Source organism: Chaetura pelagica, unplaced genomic scaffold, assembly GCF_000747805.2.
Source record: "Chaetura pelagica isolate M959 unplaced genomic scaffold, ChaPel_1.0 scaffold40, whole genome shotgun sequence".
Lineage (NCBI taxonomy): Eukaryota > Metazoa > Chordata > Aves > Apodiformes > Apodidae > Chaetura > Chaetura pelagica.
Window position 1 is genome coordinate 2,992,512 of NW_009952160.1, and position 19,457 is coordinate 3,011,968.

Below are 19,457 nucleotides of genomic sequence, written 5' to 3' on the forward strand. Positions count from 1 at the left end.
CAGGAATGATTACTGCTCCTGAGAGAAGAGGTTATTTTACAGAACTCAGTGGACACACCAATACTGAATGCTGATCATCTCTCCAGTCACATTATGTATTACAGAGTGTGCTGTCAAATTACAGGATGCTGTACAGGATTCTTAAAAGTGGATGGGTGTTTGTGCTTAACACAAGTCTTGGAAGAATACCTGAGTAACAGAAGAAGTGCAAGGGGATGTGAGAGACCTGAGCTGAAGGAGGAGGACAGGCTAAGACAAAAAGTCAGTGTGATAGTAGAGAAAAGAGGCAGGACCTCAAATAAGCAGGCAAATACAACTGGCTTCACCATCTATCCCTATGGGATGAAGAACATGAGAGAGAAGAAAAATGGTACCTGAAAAGTAGTTAACATAAAAAAGGGGGTGGAAGGAAACAATAGAAGCAAAGATGGATTGTAGGCAGTCTATTAGCAGAGTTATGAGGGCTGAGCTGAAGAATGCAAATTGTCAAAAAATAAAAACATAAGCAAAAGAATGTACATAAAGTAGAAACTGTGTCATAGACAAGACAGTAGGGAAGCTAAGCCTTGCAGTTTGCAATGCTAGTGTTTGCCAAAAGTCTAAGTGAAACATATATTTGCCAGTGTTCTCTGATCCTTACAAGTTGAAAGACCTCATTTTCAGCAGTGCCTTTCCTTTTCATCACTTCCTGATGCTCCACATTCCCCCTTGAGCTGGATCTAGCAGCCCCTTAATACATTCCCCTTTGACTTGTTGTTAACAGACTTGCAGGTTGAGTTATTCTTGCCTGACAAAAGACATTGCTCATATAAAATTCTTCCAGGGCAGTACAAGGCATCCCAGGAAAGTGATTTCCACTTACTTGTTTGAAGCACTTTGTGTACTGCTGCCTTGGCTAGGCAGAGATTCTCACGCTTTCAAGTGCTGAGTTGAGGGCAATTAAGGATGCAGTTGTCATTTCTAGTTCACTGGTAGAACACAGTCCTCCTAGCTCACTGTTTCTGTTTTGGCCTTCCTACTTCCAGCCTGAGTATCCTCCTCTAGTCCCAGTGCAGAAGTGCTTTGCATCCTGCTCTTACCCATGCATCAAATCGTATTGCAGCTAAGCAGCATAACCCACAGAAGCCACTAAAAACTGCAACTGAATAACATTCAAAAATCTGTAGTATAGTATGGGAGAAGGAAAAATACCCAATACAGTCTAAAAGAAATCTTTGAAGTGGAAAAATGGAAAACTACAATTTTCTAAGAAAAAATGCTGCAACCCAGCATCCACCTTAAAGGCAAATTTTCCTTTGCAGATAACAGAGCTGCAGCAACATCTCAACATCCAGAGTGCAACACTGCCTCCAATCCTTACATACTGTTTCCTGCTCCCTGTTGCTCCCATTCGTTCCCCATCCTGCTGTCCCTTTGCAGCCACCACTGAGTGCCCAGGTAATGCCCAGGAAGCAGGAGGAGGAGGACAGGCAGTTGGACTAAAGCAGGTCACTGCCTCCTGAGCCCCCTAAGAGGGTGTCTGATGACCTGGCTATCTGTGTCACTGCAGCACTGGTTGACAGCAGAGATTTGAATGGGAAAGTTTGGTGGTTTTCCCTGGTGACCATGCTGAGAGAGATGATCGGGATGGTTTTGACAAGTGACACAAACTCTCCTGAAGGAAGGCAGAGGAGTTTCTCTCTGCAGCATCACAAGTCCAGACAACACATATCCCCTTAGCTCTCTGCTGCAGTCGCTACCCTCATAGGAGCTGTATCATGTAGTCTTCTTTATAACTGAGCATCACCTTAGAAATAGTCCATGCTTTGACCTTCCCTCACTTTCTTGGAAGGTTGCCCTGAATGCTTGCGGCTTTCACAGTGAGGAGCCTTTTTTCTCATTTCTAGCCTAAAGATATTCACAGCTAGTTTCTGGTAGGTTTTTTGAGCCAAGAACCCCTAAACCCTTCCTTCCACCCTGCCTGGCATTCACTGCAATGTAGTTATTATAGACAGCGGTTCAAACCTTTACTTTGCATTGCTGAACAGGGCAAGTTTGGCATCATCTCATCACACAGCAGTGTCTCCACTCACCCGTTGATTCCTGGTTCTCCAGAAGAGGTTTCCACACACCAACTACTTTCCTGTCCCTCTTGGAAGTACTATACCTACTTTGCCCTTGGATTAAATTTCCTGCACATTCTGCATTCCCCCTGCTAATCACTGGGCTGAGAACAGGTTTACAAAAGGAACTAAAGAGCAAGATGATAACTGGTCTGAAGTTAAAGTAACAATAAATGCATTTTGTATCACATAATGATTGCAGACCAGTGAATAAAGGTGAAATCTAGACCAGCTAGATTTCTGATTATCCTGTGGCTATTTTTTAGTATGAGAATAAATTTAACTTGGTCCCCAAACTTTAATTCTCATAATAAAAAAACCACAATCCTAACTTGAAGTACAAAAAGAAAAATCTGTTGCCACCCCATCTCCATCCTTCGGAGTGCAGTTATAATATGCAGCTGAGTGATGGTCATTGCATTTAATTCCACTGTTTTAAAACAGAAAACCTCAACTCTTTCTGAGAGTTACAGCATTAACTGTAGGCTGGATGAGGCTGAAGAGATACTTGGTTTATGACGGTAGTGCAGTAGGAAAACCAAACCTAACATACACATTTTGATTTCTTTGAAGAAAATACAAACTTTTACACTGTTTCCATAGACTTCATTGCAGTTTGTGATGTGTGCCACATGGTTTTTCTAGCTGTAAATCCTAATTGAAATTTAGTATCTACCAATGGCCTGTGAGACATACACCAGACCTGGTTTTGTACCCCAGGATCCTCTGCAGGATGCAGGCAGGTGCTGCAGTTTCATAGCCATGTTTGATTGCTGCTCACCATGGAAAGTGCTTGTATTATATGAGTTTGTTGCAAATTATTGTTGCTGTCCTGCAGAAATATCCCTGAGGGTTGCAGTTTGTAAAAGATGGGCTTATTTGCATTTGGAATACAATCTGTCCGCAAAGTAAAGACAAAGTACAAAGTTTTCTTCTCAATTCCGTATCTGTGAGTTTTCTTAGAATATATAACCCAGCACAACTGCTTTTCTTCTGGTGAAATATTATTAGAAGTTTTTTCTGAACCCTAGGAAGGGTATGCCACAATAATTGAGAAACAGATTTAATTATTTTTTTTTCAGGTTGTTTTGGAGATCTTTGTTATAATAGCAAAATTTGTGATTAAATTAAGGTAGATCCACATCAAAAATAAGAAAAATAAATTTTGAAAGAATTCTGAATTTTTTTCACTGAAAAAACAGAATTATAAATTAAATCACTTACAGTGTTTTCCCATATTAATGAATCTCACAAGAGAGAATACTTGGACATTAGAATTCCATATTATGGCAAGTTTTAAAAATCAGCAGTTTTGGTTAAGGTTCTGTAGTACAGCACCAAATCCACAGGGAGATTTTTTTTGTTGTTGTTATAAATTAAACATCTGATTTTGATCTGCTGCTGATCTTTCTTTAAACAGGAGGTGATAGCAAACAAAGTGGAAAAACTTCTGTGCATGTAGACCCTGCGGGCAGTGCTGTTGAGAACTATATTTTGTAAGAATTCTGTAACAAAAGTAAAAAAAAAAAATAAATTAAAAATTCTCTAACAAAAGTAAAAAAAAAATTTAAAAATTCTATGATCTAGGCAGTCCTTTCTTAAATGTAAGATCAGTGTTAGGCTTAGCAACTGGTGCTATTACATGTAGGCCAAGCTTCACAACTCAAGGAAAGCAGCGTAAAACAACTGCATGTGACTTATGCATAAATAGGAATTCAAATGCAACTCAATACAACAAATGCAATTCAATACAACTATTGATTAGATAGATTGATGTGTTTAAAAATTATAGACTTTTTATATGTATAGTTCTGCAAGAGCATTTCACAAATGAGCAAGAGAAATGTTATCTTCATTAATTGGTTTATTACCCTGAAATCTCTCTGTTGAAAGAACTGTGAGTCTGACCCTGCCAAAACACACATGCTCTGCTGTGGTCACACGCATCTCTGATGCAAAATTCCAGTGGTCTGGTCTTACCAGTACCCCACTAATTTAATTACGAGATCTTTGAGGATGCGAGTAAACTAGCTGGGGTCACTCTCTGTCAGCAATGCCAGCTGGCTTGCAAAGCCACTATCCATACAATTAAATTGGTCAGTCTCAACACAACAGGGTCAGTTTTAGATTGCCTGGTGGGAATACTCTTTGGCTTTAAAAGCAGGGAGTTGTTTTGATCACTACTGATTTACCCCGGGCTGTTCTGAAAATTGGAACCATGTAGACAATTGAGTTTTAGCAGCCAGGAGCACTCTATGTCATGGGTTAATTTACTAATGTAACTGTACTGTAACAGCAGAACAAAATCACCTTATTCTTCAAATGCAAGTAGTATTGCCTCTGGCCTACACATTTAAGAGTTTCATTATTTCATGAAATATCCCTCTTAAAAGCTGAGAGAAATTAATGAAAAGCCATGAAGTGCTTTGATTAGAGTATTAAAAAACCCTACATTATTGCAAGAAAACTAAAATACGTTGCTGTAGAATAAACAGATGTACACCTGTGGCTAATTAGAGCTATGGTCAGCAAATCTCTGTGGTTAGTCAATGTCACAGTTTGACTCAAGATCCATAATCAGGCCAATGACAATAACGCTCTTGATCCCCTCCCCCTCCCACCCAGGTAGCAAAGGAGAGAGATGATGAAGGAGAGAGACTTCCCGGATTGAAAACTAAACTAGACAGATTTAATTTAATACTAATGATAAAATATGTACAATTATATACAAGTATGTGCAGGAATGTGCAAAACCCCCATCACCTCTCCCCACCCCCAGCAAGTCCCACGGTATCTCCTGAGCTGTGAGCAGTTCTGAAATGTCCCAGAGCTGCTGGCAAAAGCAGCAGAGCAGACCGGAGCTGAGGGGAGAGTGGTGAGGTTCAGGGGTGCACGGGCCTGGGGATGAATGGTGATGGATAGATGGAGTCCTCCCTGGACGCCAGCCATGGATGGAAGAGAAAGGAATAAAAAGGAAGGGACTTGACTTCCATGATCCCTGAATTATATATGGATGGAATATCTCCAACCAATTTAGCCATCTATCTCGTCTGCTTCTCCCTATGGGAGGGTTGTGGAGTCTTCTGCTTCTTTAGTATCTAAAGCAGTAGACTCAGCAAGCAGAGAAAAGTGTCCATGGTCTCTTGGCACTAACTGTAAACATTCAGGCATTATGAGTCCACTAGCTGTTAAGCTTGTCTCTTAAAAGAGAATTCAGTGAATGAAAAAAGAAAAAAACAGTAAAAGGAAAGTAGGCTTCATCCTGGCTCAACCCAGGACAGTGGAACCTAACTAGGAATAATTTTCCATCAGCTAAATGGCTTTTCAATGCTGGAGGTTATTGAGGCCTGAGTTAGCACCAAGTATCATTAACAGCAGTTTTAGATCTACCCTAGTTTTTGTTTTTCATTAGTATCTTTTAAATTTCTTAATGGAAAAACTGAAGACACTACTAGCTTGCAAAAATGTTCTTTGAATTTTGTTAACCTACTCAGAATACAGAACCTACTTCCTTTTTTAGATTTGCTAGAATTACAGTGGTTTTGCTGAAACCTTTTTTCTATACAGGGATGGCAGTTTGATGAAATACTTTCTGCAGATTTATGCCATCGTCTTGAAAAAAGAAACCTGATTTTGCAAAATTCCTCTCTGCTTCCTTTTAAATTTGCTATAGTGGGATTAATTTACAAATGAGCATAGAGTGGATTAATGAAGCTTTTGGATTTTATTTTTCAGCTTGTATCACTAGTACTTCTAAAAAAAATTCAGATTTTTAAGTTAGTTAAAAACTCTTTCTTATTATAGATTTTTTTTTTTCTATTTTTTAATAAAAATACTATGGTCAATATAGTAAAAAATGCTGAAGTCAGGAAGTGAGTAGAAAAAAGTGGTAGCAGTGTCATGTGCATGTAATGCTTTTTGTCTTCAGACCACTGATCAAACAATAAAACCTCAGCACACTTGGGAGAGCTATCCTTAACTGAAGTAAGCTGAGCAAAGAGGTGCTGGGAGTTGTGCAGAACTACAGAGGAAGCAGGTGCTGATACCAAGCACAGAACTACTACTGCCTTTTGGTTTTGTTTTAGGGATGGGGCTGCTCATGTAGGTTTTCTAGCTCCTGCACCTTGGCAGCTCTGACAGATCAACTCACACATGTTAAGTAAGTTCTGCCCATTGCAGTTTTGTGACGTTACTCTCCATCTAATATCATGGCTCTTCTGAATTTCATTAGCTATTATTGAGTTTTCACAAAATAGCAGATCTCCTTCACCTTTTCATTGCGCGACTGGACAGAGCAGACATGCAGCGGGCGTCTGGTAGTTGTGGACATGGCGGCATCACCCCACACAAGGGGTCTGTCAGTTGCAGGAAGAGAAGCAACATCTTTGTCTTCTGCACCCCAGACATGCAGAAAGAGAAAATTTAAGCTGAGTGGCTGTATGAGTAACATTGTTAATGTATGTTACTTCTTCACTGACTTGTGAAAGTCTGCAGGTGGGCAGCTCTTCTGGGTGGATTTAAGAAGCCGCTATAGCAAAGCTCTTCTACCTACACTGATGCTGTGTCCTACTTACAGTTTAAGAGGAGAATGTCATTGCCACTGCAAACAGTTAGCTCTCTGCACTGAAGGGATTTGTGTGGGAAGGTGTGTGCATTATCCTCTCCTACATACGTCAGATTGTACAGAAATGTATTTACGTGATTTGCTGTGATCACAGCTGGTATAGTGTCATCATCCTTAAGGCTCCTTCAGTCTTCTGAAACCAGGAACATTTACAAGATAAATCTGTTGCCAAATGTAAAAGAAAATAATTGTGGAGATTGTAGTTAAAACTTTATATAATCTAATTGCTTAACTTAGTACTTCCCTTCTGAGTTGCGTAATGAATTTGAATATAGTAGAGCAGCAAAGAAAATTAACGGATTTAGGTTTATGTATCTGTACTGATGCATTTCTTCATACTTTTTAATAATACAAAGAGTATCTGAAATCATTAATCAAATAAGTTGTGTTAATGCAAAGGCAAAAATTCTTTGTTCCACTAAATATTCTGTTAAATGAGTTTAGCTAGACTAATTTAAGTTTTATGAAAGTATCTGGAAGTCAGTATATGAAGTAGTAGATATTATGGCACACTTCAATTTTCCAGAACAAACATTAAGAGAAAGAAAACTGCAAATAAGCTTTCTGGAACATGTTTGGAGAAGCTTTCAGTATTTCAGGGCTTTCTAAGACTCCATTTTGTTGTTATCCAGATATAGAGGGCCAAAACTTGCTGAAATATATCCAGAAAAGAAATAAATGTTGCTTTTCTTTTCTTCTGCAATGATAAAATCTTCTTATTTTTGTTCAGTCCCAAAAACAATGTGGCTGCAGTAAGGGAACAGTGTCAAAGGGATTGTGTTATGTATGTAGCTCAATTTCACACTTTGATTCTTGAAAAGCTGAGTTCTGACACTATCATTGCCAGTGCCTTTTTTTAAATCTCTTTAAACAAGAATTCTCTGATATACTTCTGCAGCATTTCTCAAAACAGTCTCTGTTTCCAAAATCCATTCAAGTATTGTTTTGTATTTTGAGAAATAAATAAATAGAACCCTAAATAAATTGTTTATACTGTAAACAGTCAACTCAGATAAATGCATTTTTCCATAATCAGAGTGAATCAAACTATCCTCCTCACAAAGCCAAAGCATACAGTATTTCAGGTCCTGTTCTGCATTCCAAGTTATATGTTGCCTGAGAGATGAATGGAAGCGCAAAACCAGACTATTCATAATAGCCCTGTTACTGTGCTTTTAAATAAAGCCTGAATTAGCTGAAGGGACAGGCCAGTTTCAACAACAGATTATTATGTATCCTCATCCCTCCTTTGCACTTGACATCTAAAACACAGTTTACGTGTCACAACATTTTTTAAAATGTGGAGCCTGAGGTGCAGAGGAACTGCATTGTCTGCTCTAGGATAAGACTACAGTAGCTCCAGGTCACATATTGTATCCTTGTGTCAATCTGTAATATCTATGCAATTACTGGATATATAATAATAAATCATCTGATACATGCGGAAGATAATAAAAAGGTATGCACTAACTATGACATTTTAGATTTCTCTTGATTCCTTCAAGCCACGTGTCTCATTTTCCAAAGTTTATCAATATAGAGTGTATGACTGAGTGTACATTTTGAATTATGCGTATTTATTTCTCTGTACTCTGTAAGATCTGTTCTGAATGATTATTTAGATGGAAATTATATGGAGACTGGCTTTGCCATTCTACATATATAAGGTGAGCTCACTCACCTTTCTAGGAATAGAAAGCAAGATTTTTAAATTATTTTTTTTATCCTGTTAGATTATTGAATTCCTATTTAAACTTTCTCTTGAACTACTTCAGAAACGTTTTTGATTAACCACATCTCTATCAAACAATGTACAGCTGTAATCAGTTTAAATTACTGTGTGGTAACTTTCATTAAGCAATGACACACTTTTGTAAAGGCTTTTGTAAGGACTACAAAAAGAGTTTAATTACAAGTCTAGACATTCCTGAAAAGGGAGAAAAAAAACATGCTCTTTTCTGCTTCATAGGGATGTAGTGACTGTATTTATAGCTGAAGATGTCCACTACTGAATTAGTATGCATGACTTTAGTTCTCTTTTCAGGACCCTTCAGGCTTGATTTTTTAATAAATACATTGTGCAAGTCCTAAATATATTCTGCAGAGGAAGAAAATTGTGAGAAATGTTCATTTTCAAAACATGAGCAAATCTGGTATTCATGAGTGTGTCAGTTATATGATAGGCATCCTGGACAGCAATTTGTATATTGAAACCAATGACCCAGCAGCATCAGACCACAGGTTTCTCTCCACTACTAAACCAATTCACACAAAAAACTATCATCTTATCTGAGGAGAAAAAGGAGTGCCAAGACCTTGATCCAAAGCATTTCCACAGCACTGGCACTATTTCCACAGCACTCAGAATTATTCTGAGAGATCATGTGTCATACCCTACAAAACAGCACTGTCTGGGAGGGCAGGTGTTAGTTGGGTGTGAAGAAGAGGTGCAGGTGGAGCTCCCTTAACCATCTCTTTGATTATCTCATGCAACTTTATGAGGGAGCTGGGTTCATATGTGGCAGGAAGCTCTCTGTAAGCCAGACCAAGGGCTAGTGAACAGGATAGGTTCACAAAGGGGTTAAGCTATAGGCCCAAAAGTAGTCATGAGGACACTCACTGCTGCTGTCTCTGCTATATGACCTCTGTTCATTGCAATACTGGACATTATGTCAGGAGTTAATGAGATGATGATTCTGTGAGTTGGAATCCAGTTGGCATCAAAATCCCATGGTTAATGAGGAGACATCATGAAACTCAAAGGCTGTGCAGCTCACAATCACTCTCACATGTGGAATAAAAAGGTATTTCAGGACTTTTCCCTTACTTGCTGAAGAGAACTTGCAACACTGCCAGCAGTGGCCCTGTGCCTGCCAGAGAGAGAACAGTGGGAGAATACCCTGGGAGAATAGTGATGTGGTAAATGCTCAGCTGATTTCTTATCAGTCCCCTTGAAGGAGGGTCAGTGCTCAGTAACAGCACATCCTGGAATTAAACACAGGCACAAAGTATACAGAAAGTGGAGAATAGGTCAAGTTTTCTAAGTCTGTGTTGGAATATAGCAAGGGTTCAAAGGCTAAAGTTGGAAGGTCCAACAGAGGGCTACAAGGATGATTAAGGGATGGGAACATTTGTCTTTTGAGGAGAGGGTGAGAGACCTGGGGCTGTTCGATCTAGAGAAGAGAAAACTGAGAGGGGATCTTATTAATGTATACACATATTTGAAGGATGTGTGTCAAGGAGAGGCCAATTTCTTTTCATATGTACCCTGTGATAGGACAAGGGGCAGTGGAAGCAAACTCGAGCACAGGAAGTTCCACCTCAACATGAGGAAAAACTTCTTTACTGTGAGGGTGATGGAGCACTGAAACAGGCTTCCCATAGAGGCTGTGGAGTCTTCTTCTCTGAAGACTTTCGAGACCTGTCTGGATGTGTTTCTGAGTGACCTGGCATAGATTCTGTGGTGGTCCTGCTCTGGCAGGGGCTTTGGAGTTGATGATCACCAGAGCTCCTTTCCAACCCCTAACATGCTGTGATTCTGTGATTTATTTTATTTCCTTTGCATATAAATTCACTGATTTAATACAGATTACTCAAGGTCTTTAGTATTTGCATTTGACTTTGTCTTGTTCATTCTTCTTCACTAAAGAGAGTAGTGATGTGTTCCTTACAATTAGTACCATCCCTATTTATAGCACCTGCCTTGAGGTGGTATTCAAGAAAAAAATAAAATCAAAGGAGAAGGTACACGAGAAAGCATAATTTCTCTTCCCTGTGTCATTGCCCAGTTGCTCAGATGAAACTGTTGTGCATGAAGAAGTCCTTTTCCACAAGAACTTCTTCCAGAAGCCTTGCTTTGAGATCCTGTGGAGGCCTCTGTTGAAACTACATCTCATCAGGCCAGACAAAGTGCTGTTATTCTACAAGTAAATTTTATGTTTTAGTACACAGACAATACAGGATGTAACCACAGCTAAATATATCCATGTAATGTTGCCATGGAAGTACAGAATTTTGATTTACGTTTTCTCTATCCACCTTATTTCAGTAACAGAAATTAGCAAAGCTGCAATCAGAGAACTAAAGATGGTGTAACATGTATATACAAGACAAAGTAATTACCAAATATTCTTATTATCAGGAGCTATTATGCTACATGGGGAGGAGAGCTGTTGGGACTGTTGAAAATTTGCAAACAAGTCCCAGGGTATTTACTGAGTAAAGGAGGAATGCAGAAAATGTACACAGTCTTGGAAGATCCTGTTCATAGCGTGTTGTGAGGCAGGGGACGTGCTCAGTGTATGACAGGTGGCTCAGGCTGGAGGACAGGAGGTGGCTTGTGTGTGGTGGAGACACTGAGTAACAAGATGATTTGGAGGCAGGTACCTTTTACCTCTCCCCTTGAAGGGCTGGGGATCTGCCAGGACAGCCAGTTCTTGTGTGGTTGAATAATGGAATTTCTGCATCAGTGAAAACACTGGAGGTTTTTTGTCCATTTGGCATTTTCTCTGTTAGTTGACAAAAAAACCTATTGATGCTATTGGTGAACCTTAACAAAATTTGACAGGAGTGCTAGGTCTCTAAGATACAAAATGCTAGCAGTAGGTCTGTTAAACCCATGATCTGACACTTGAGGCAGCCCCAGCCACAAGCATGGCTGGGGTGGGCACCACAGGCATCAATCATCTCATGCCCAAATATGAAATCATGCAAGAGATACCGTGGGAGAGAGAGAGAACAGAGCAGTGGGGACTGACATTAGGGATTGTAGCAACTGTGATGGGATCCATGTGAACTGCCGTGAGAGGTCAGATTAGGTACTATGGGTGGGCAGGAATTCTGGGGGAGATAAAGGATGGTATGGTGGAGAGGGTAGGAGTAGCTGTCAACTGTTGTGAGGAGGGGACACAAGAGAGAGAGTTCAGACTATTGCAGTAGCAATCTCACTTTATGACTTGAAAGGGAGGAAAAGTTAAACAGCATCTCCTAAAGTTTTTCACAAATTTTCCTCCCACAAAAATGTGATTCTGAGAAAAGAAGAAAATTTTCATGCCTCACACCATAAAATGTTTTTAAGATTATGGGCATGTTTAAAAAAGACTGCTAAAAGACTGCAGACTTGGCTGCAACATTTCTCTGCACAAATTTGGTCAAAGATTCTTGGTACGAATTACTCTGAAGTGTCTGCTTTCCACCAAACAATCCTGAAATGTCTGATCTTTCTCTCTCCCACAGAGTTGTGCTAAACCAATTTGCGATACATGAACACAGATGAGTTCAGACATTTCCTTGTGTCCACTCCAACTTGATTGCTTTCTGTATACTCCCTGTGTGCTGCTATTATCTTTGCATTTCAAACACATCAGTGATGCACTGTGGGGGCATCTTTGCTACAGTTATGTCTTCATTCACAGATCACACATATATTTACCCAGGGTGGACATGGCTGTGTGCAGCTACACAGATGAAATTTTGTAGCAGCACACAAGCCCTCAATTTCCATACACAGTTTCCCGGTTTTACCTTGGATAAATGATCCACTATCTCATTGTAGAAAAGACAGCTAGGACAAGCACTTGGATTTCACTGTGAAGTAAAGCAGATCAATGTCTTTGGCTGATCTCCACAAGCCATGTCATGACAAACACTGTGACTTTAGGATTTTAGAGAAAGTCAAAAAACCCCACTTGTTGCACTGTAAGAAAAAAAAAATCATACAAAGCACTCAGTGCCACTAAGTCAATGTCCAAAGAAAGAGAAATGCAGTTTTACGTATTGTTGTTTTATCACTAGCAACTTAAACAAACTAAAATTCCATTGAGATACGCAGATACGTATCTCTGATACTAAATTTTGAGACTCTGCAATTGGGTGCTTTTAAAACCCTTGAAAAGTCTGCTCCAGGGACTTAAAAGTTTATAGCTGGCCCAGGACACATACTGCATCTTTCTTACTCAAATATGTTGATTTAGTAGTTTAATAGTTGTATTTCCATTTTCTTCTCTCTTGAAATGTTACAATGTGCAGAAGCTACTTTCTTTTGAGTGAGACTCTGTTATCTCAGCTTCTCTTAGATTACTTCCTTTAAGGTACCACTGTTTGTAAAAAGTTAACAATACTTTTAGAGGTGTTTTTCATATCAAATTGAGGTGATGCTATCTTTACCTTCACAACTTTAGTTTCCTATTCAGATTACAGTGAAAATCCAAGGATCTTCTGATGAGCAGGTTTGCAGAAAAAAAGCTGCTGAAAATTAGTTAAGTGACTCTGTCACTTGCTGCTGTAGATTATTAGGAAGCTGTTAACTCATACTTGACCATAATATCTTAATCTCACTTAAACGTTTTGGCTTTCTTTTTTCTAGTATCTGCATGCAAATGGTATTGTGCATCGTGACTTGAAGCCAGAAAATCTCCTCTATGCAACGCCAGCACCAGATGCACCTCTAAAAATTGGTGAGCAGCATTAAATATATGCTTCTCTAATTTCTTTGTACCAGTTCTATGTGCTAAGTAATGTTCGCAGGATATATGTCTCACCATCAGTTTTTTTGAAGCTTATGCTTATGTTAAAATAAATAGCATGTTACTTCTTCACCAGCACAGATGTGCATGGTGCTTTTAAAACCAATACAAAACTAGATGCTTGTTTAGGGAATTTGTAGCCAAAATTGTGCAGATTGGGACAGACAATAAAGCACTTGGGCAACAGGAAGGATGGTGAGATCAGCATACACCTGTGTGCACAACTTCTGTACCCCTCTGTTTTGTTAAACTGGTATTTTACAAGGAAAGATTAATTGGTATGTAAGTACAAATGTGCAGATGAGCGGCAGAAAGCAAACTGAACAAGGTTGACTTTGGTTTTGAAGGCAGATTTGAGGGATAAGACAAAGTGATCTTTGCAGAGGGCATGGGGAAGCTCTCTAAAGCACTGTCAGCACAACGGGGGGGATGAAGAGGTGTGATAAGCTGAGAACAGGCTCTCTGGAACAGGGATGTATTATGCCAGTCCTGTTGGGAGTAGCACCCACTTGCAAAGGGCATGACCTCCAAAAATGCAGGGTAAGCCCAGTTTTTGCTTGAGCAGAGGGGAGCTCTGTACAGTGCTCATGAGCTGTATGCAACCAGTTAAGAAATATCACCTCATGCTCCCTTACTGGGGAGCGTGGAACATGTGAGCATGCTAGGAGTGAGTGTTGCCATTTTTGTCAGGCCAGTGTTCATTGTGGTTTCAAGAGCCAGATTTCCACAAACTACTCTCAAGCAATTTAATATAAATTTCTAAGAGAGTCTTGCATCTTAGGATGGTGGTATCTTAACTAAAATTTTATTCTAGTTCTTTTATTTCTTCTCTTTTTACAGCCTGGAAAGGCTGCAAACAGCTGTAATGTGGTAGTTTAATGCACCACCCAGTGGCTTGGGTTTGATGGCCAGAGTGGTGTTGGGGCTTCTGAAACATTTTCCTAAATGCTGTGATTGTTCATCTCATTAAGATTATTGCCTTGTTTAACTTGAGATCTGATTAATAATGAGTAGCCATGTTTATAAATATATATATTACTGTTTAGATAAATGATAATACATGAATGATAACAATTTAGAGACAAGTAAAACCTAACTATGCATTTCTATGATAAAATATGAACTATTTTTATCCTGATCTTCAATCAAGACATTTCTTTTTATATTCACTATAACAAAGCAAAAATGCTCTTATTTTTCTTCTCTCAAGGCCAAAGTGTCATCACCTAAATTGAAATTTGAAGAAGTTCTGTTTATTCTCAGTTGTTTATTCTCCCTAAGAGAGTTGCGAAAACTTCAATTTTTATGTATTTTAAAAGATGAGTCGTGCAAGTACAACATGTAATGTCAAGAAGGCTCTTTCTGCCTGAGTAGTAATTCAAGGTGGAAACACTTCAAAAAGGATGACACAACCTTCATGCCCCTAGAAACCCTCCATCAAAATACTGCAGGGATTTAGTCTTGCAGGGACCGCATACTTTGACCCCTATCCAAGAAATAACAGATGCACAGTTTTTTAGCCCAGAATTGTTCTCTTAATTTTATTGGGTTACTCACAGGGTGAAAGCTGGACATATACCCAAAATGCATTTCTGGATCACTGCTCGTACACCCATAGGCATCCCATTGTGTTGGCTTTATGCAGTCTTTAGTATAAAATACAAGCTATGTTTCCATCAAGCAAGAGCTGAGAATTCTGATTTTTATGGACAGATTTTGCTTCTGGATTGCAGTCTGGGTAGATTCTTCACATTGAGCCTCATCTCTGGATGTAGTTCATTTAATTCATAAATGCTCGTTAATGTACAATGTTAAAAATGACAATTTTGCAAGGAAGTGAGAACATTAATATTCCTAAACAATCTTAACAGCTGACTTTGGACTTTCCAAGATTGTGGAAGATCAAGTGACCATGAAGACAGTTTGTGGAACTCCGGGGTACTGTGGTATGTTGTTTTACTATTTACAATGTGCTGCACTTAATGTGAGGAAGTTACAGTTTCTCTTTTGAATGTGAAATGCTTCTTCATAAAGTGAAAATTCAAAAAACTCCTAAAAAGCAGAAATAAAAAGCTAGAATTCAGAACTGGCACTGGACTACATTTTTCTATACTCATATTCTCTTGCCCTGAAGCCTAATACTCGTAACATATGTTATGGTCCTAGTTTATTACTTGCATGAGAGTTTGACCATCATAAAAATGCTGAAATTACTGAAATGATAGTGGAAATGCAGTATCAAAATTTTCTTACTATGAGAGGCATAATGAACAACACAAAAAATGTATAGAGTTCCATGTCAGTGAACCACCTAATGGCCATTGGAGACTGGTGATCTCATCTACACCAGGGCAAACGTGCTGGGCTTCCCGTGGTGAATGCTCACCTCCAGCAATCAATGTGACCTTGTGGAGAAACCTCCTTCTGTCATTCTTGCTGAACTCTGGATCCTTAGTGGGCTCCTACAAGAAGCTGCAAGTTGCTAGCAGTGTGCTGGGTGGTAAGCATCTCAGGTAGTTTTGGACAGAGCTGAGCCAAGCCATGTGGAAACTAAGAACTTGGGGCTTGCTTTTGTAATAGTGGAAGCAAAGGAAAGAGGACATTGGAGAAGACGAGAAGATTGCTCTTTTACCTCATAGCACAGATGACAGTGCAATTCAGGTGATATGTCCATTACCTTGTATTACATTCTCTGCCAAGCACACAGAGGTGCCAAGCAGAGCAGCACTGAATTGCAGTCTGCTTAGTTTTAGAAATCTGTGTTCCACATACGAGATATTAATGTTCTGGTTGTCTTCTCTTGTGGCAGGTGTACTACAAGTGCCATAAAACTGTAGTTAGGATTTATCCCTTTTTGTACCTGTCTTTTTATATTATTTTTTTTTAAAAAAAGGAAAAAGTTTATTCCCATAGAAGAGCCGTCAGAATAGGGACAGCTTGGTGTGGAGGGTTGAGGTTGAATGTCTGTGCTGAGAAGAGAATAGAAGAGCTTTGTGCCTGCAGATATGAGGTGGAAGAAGGAGAAAAGCCCTTACCCTGAGCAAGAAGACATTGTGTTCTCTAGATGAGGAAGCATATTAGCCATTTAACAGAAAATCTGTCCAATTTTCTTCAGAACCCTGCATATGGTGTTAACTAAGATGGCAGGGAGAACAGTGGTTAACATCTCTTTTCTTGCTCTGTCTGCAACTTTTTCTTTAAGGCTATTGTCTGCTTTGCCTGTATGCTCCCCTGTTAGCTACAGGTTGACCTGAGTTACAGTTAGTTGGGATCTAATGTCCCTTCTCAAAAACAAGCCCTCTCTGTTCATCAGTTTACCTAGCAGCAGAATAAGGACACAGGGAAAGTCTGTGCTTAGACTGGCAAATGTTTTCCAAGCTGCCAGCTGTATGAGTGGTAGGTAGCAAGCTCAGTGATTACTGTGCTTTGTCTTCTATAATAATGATTTGTAAAAATGCTCCATGGGTTCCCTGCATGATAAATCCTTCAGGTAATTTGAAGAAGTCTGAGCCAGCTGCCTGGAGGATGTTAGGGAGTTGTGTATACTCTGATTAAAATCATGCCTGATGGAGCCTTGCTCCCTTGGGATGTTACTGCATATTCCTTGAGAGAGCTAGTTGCCTCAGTGGAGACCTGCCAGAGGCTGGAAGCAAAGGAGGAGTGTGCCAGCAGCCTGGGTCAGTCTGGACAGGCAACAGAAGCTTCAGGCTGAGCAGGAACCTGTCACACATTTCAGTAAGCCCAGCCCTTCTTGGCCCTGCTGCTCATGGCTGTGAAAGCATAATGTGGGAAGACACCTGCCACCTCAGGAGCTTTGCCAAGGGAAATGTGCCCAGTCAGTGCAAGCCTTGAGGGTGCACAGAGCTATGAGCCCTGGGGACACAGGGGCCAAAGGTGCTTGAGGTAGGTATGTCCCAGTTTGACTGTGCCACTGTGCATGTTTTTAGTCACACATGACAGCAACAGTTTCTGTCTGAGAGATACAGAAGTCTGCTCAGCTTTCCTCGAATGTGTCTGCCAAGCTGCTTGGGCAGAGATTAAGTCCTCTAACCTTTCAGAGCCAGAATCCCCCTGAGACTGCCTGACCTTTCTGCCTGCTCTACACTGCAGGAAAAGCAATTGCCTGAAATGATCTTGTCTTTTTTGTCTTTCAATTAAAACAGAACACCAAAAATAAAGTACTGTGTAAGTAAGTAAAATACCAAAGCAAAAATACCACGTTTCACCTCCAGTGCTGCTGTAGCTTTCCACGGTTTCTTTCACAAGCTTAAAAAGCAATTTGAAACCAAAGTCTACTGTGCTTGTACTTGACTTCTGTTGCTTTATATTCAGCAAAGGGCATAATTTTCCTGCTTAAGGTCTTAAAAGAACAGGCTTTAACTTGAATTTAAGTTGACTTTGTGACCATTATTTCTGCATTCAGCTTTCATCTTACTGATAAGTGTTTTGTCATCTGCAGCACCAGAGATACTACGGGGATGTGCCTATGGCCCTGAAGTCGACATGTGGTCTCTGGGGATTATCACTTACATCCTGTAAGTGCAGACAGTGACATGGAGTGGTTCATTTACGAGCTGTGACATTGGAATATATGAGGTCCTGAACTTCAATATAATATTCCTAATCTGATTTAAGTAAGTCATATCATACAGGAGCATAGAAAAACACAGGATGTATATGTGAGAAGTATAACACTTCTTCCTGAGCAGCAGCATGGTCTGCACAGGGTCTTGCTATTAATGTGAATGAATGGCAGTGAAGTTGATGAAAGACAAAATACAAGTATATGAGTGTCAGAAAACATCGTATGTTTTTTCTCTCATTCACACAAACTGTGAGATATACTATGATCCTAAGTGCCTTTTCAACAACAGATTGGGCAACGGGAAGTGAAGATTCTTGTAGTAGTTTTACAGTGGGAAGAAAATGAGATTATACACATAAACATTAAAGATGTAGAAGATTTTGTCTCACAAATAATTTTCTGCCACAATATGTATCAGAGTTTTGCTTAAGCACATGTTAAGTCCACTTTGTATTGGTGAGAAGATACAGTTTTATGCGTGTCTTCTGTAGCATGGTAGTTAACTCCTATATCCTCTCTAGTTTTGGAGGTACATACAGCAATGTATTTTTCCTCTACCAAACTATGAAACTGAGACAAGCAACACTGTCCATTAGGCTGCAGGATTAATGAGTTAGCTAATGTATGTGTACCTTTCTGGTCTCAGATGTTAATACATCAGAATGTCAATCTACACAGCTTTACATGCAATAGAAGAGCTTTTTTGTGTGGAACATTGTTAAAGCTAAATGAAAGAGATGGCCAAGCAAATTGAGGGGTAGCTGTTGTACTTGAAACTGAGATCCTTCCTTAAGCAGAACTTACTTTCAAATATAGGCAAGTTCCAAGCTAGAATGTACAGCAAATTCCTCTTTGAACATATGGAGTGACATTTGTTATATGCAGCCTTTGAAAATCTTCCAGCTCTTCAGGAGATACTTCGAAGCCACACAAAACCTCTGCAGTCGTGAAAACACAAGTGTGTGAGCTCCTGCTTCAGGTGGGACACCACCAATACAGATACTTCTCTACTCCTTCCTCCTTCTGTTCCTCTCCTCCTCCCATCTTGAAATCCAATTGACCTATGGAAGCAAGCAGGCAAAAGGGCTTGACAACCCAAGACTAATTAATCTTTAATGCATTTCTTTCTTTATTGTCCCTCCAGACTTTGTGGCTTTGAACCATTTTATGATGAACGGGGAGATCAGTACATGTTTAAGAGAATCCTGAACTGTGAATATGACTTTGTATCCCCCTGGTGGGATGATGTGTCTCTGAATGCCAAGGATTTAGTAAGTAAAGCAAAAATGAGAATGAAGTATCTTAGCAGATACGTATTTGACTAGTATCACTTTGACTGGAAAGAGAGTCCATTCTGGACTGGAGTATGGGCAGAACAATTAGTTAATTAATTGTTCATATGGCTGCTTGATTTTCTTCTTCTTATCTCTGTTATATTATGGTAAATATTCCCTGTTAGTCCTGTGGTGTAATTTAGCACTCCAAACCAGAAAGGTTCAGGTCTTTCTACAAACTAAGCCACAGATTGTTGGCAGCTGCCAGAGTTTTCATGTATACCTGCTTTTCCTGATAGGACTGAGATTTTTCATCACTCCTCTTCACAGAGCAAACCTTTGTAGGGA

General features: G+C 39.6%; 1 protein-coding gene across 1 annotated transcript in view; it reads left to right on the forward strand.

The window, feature by feature from the left end:
- Positions 1-19,457, forward strand: part of CAMK4 (calcium/calmodulin-dependent protein kinase IV) — a gene marked incomplete at its 5' end in the record, with an annotated part of 111,221 nt that overhangs the window by 87,071 nt on the left and 4,693 nt on the right. Inside the window, 4 exons of the mRNA XM_010007236.1 lie at positions 13,091-13,181; positions 15,122-15,196; positions 17,710-17,785; positions 18,980-19,106. Coding sequence (XP_010005538.1) covers positions 13,091-13,181; positions 15,122-15,196; positions 17,710-17,785; positions 18,980-19,106 — 369 coding nt within the window. The remainder of the gene's footprint in view (positions 1-13,090; positions 13,182-15,121; positions 15,197-17,709; positions 17,786-18,979; positions 19,107-19,457) is intronic.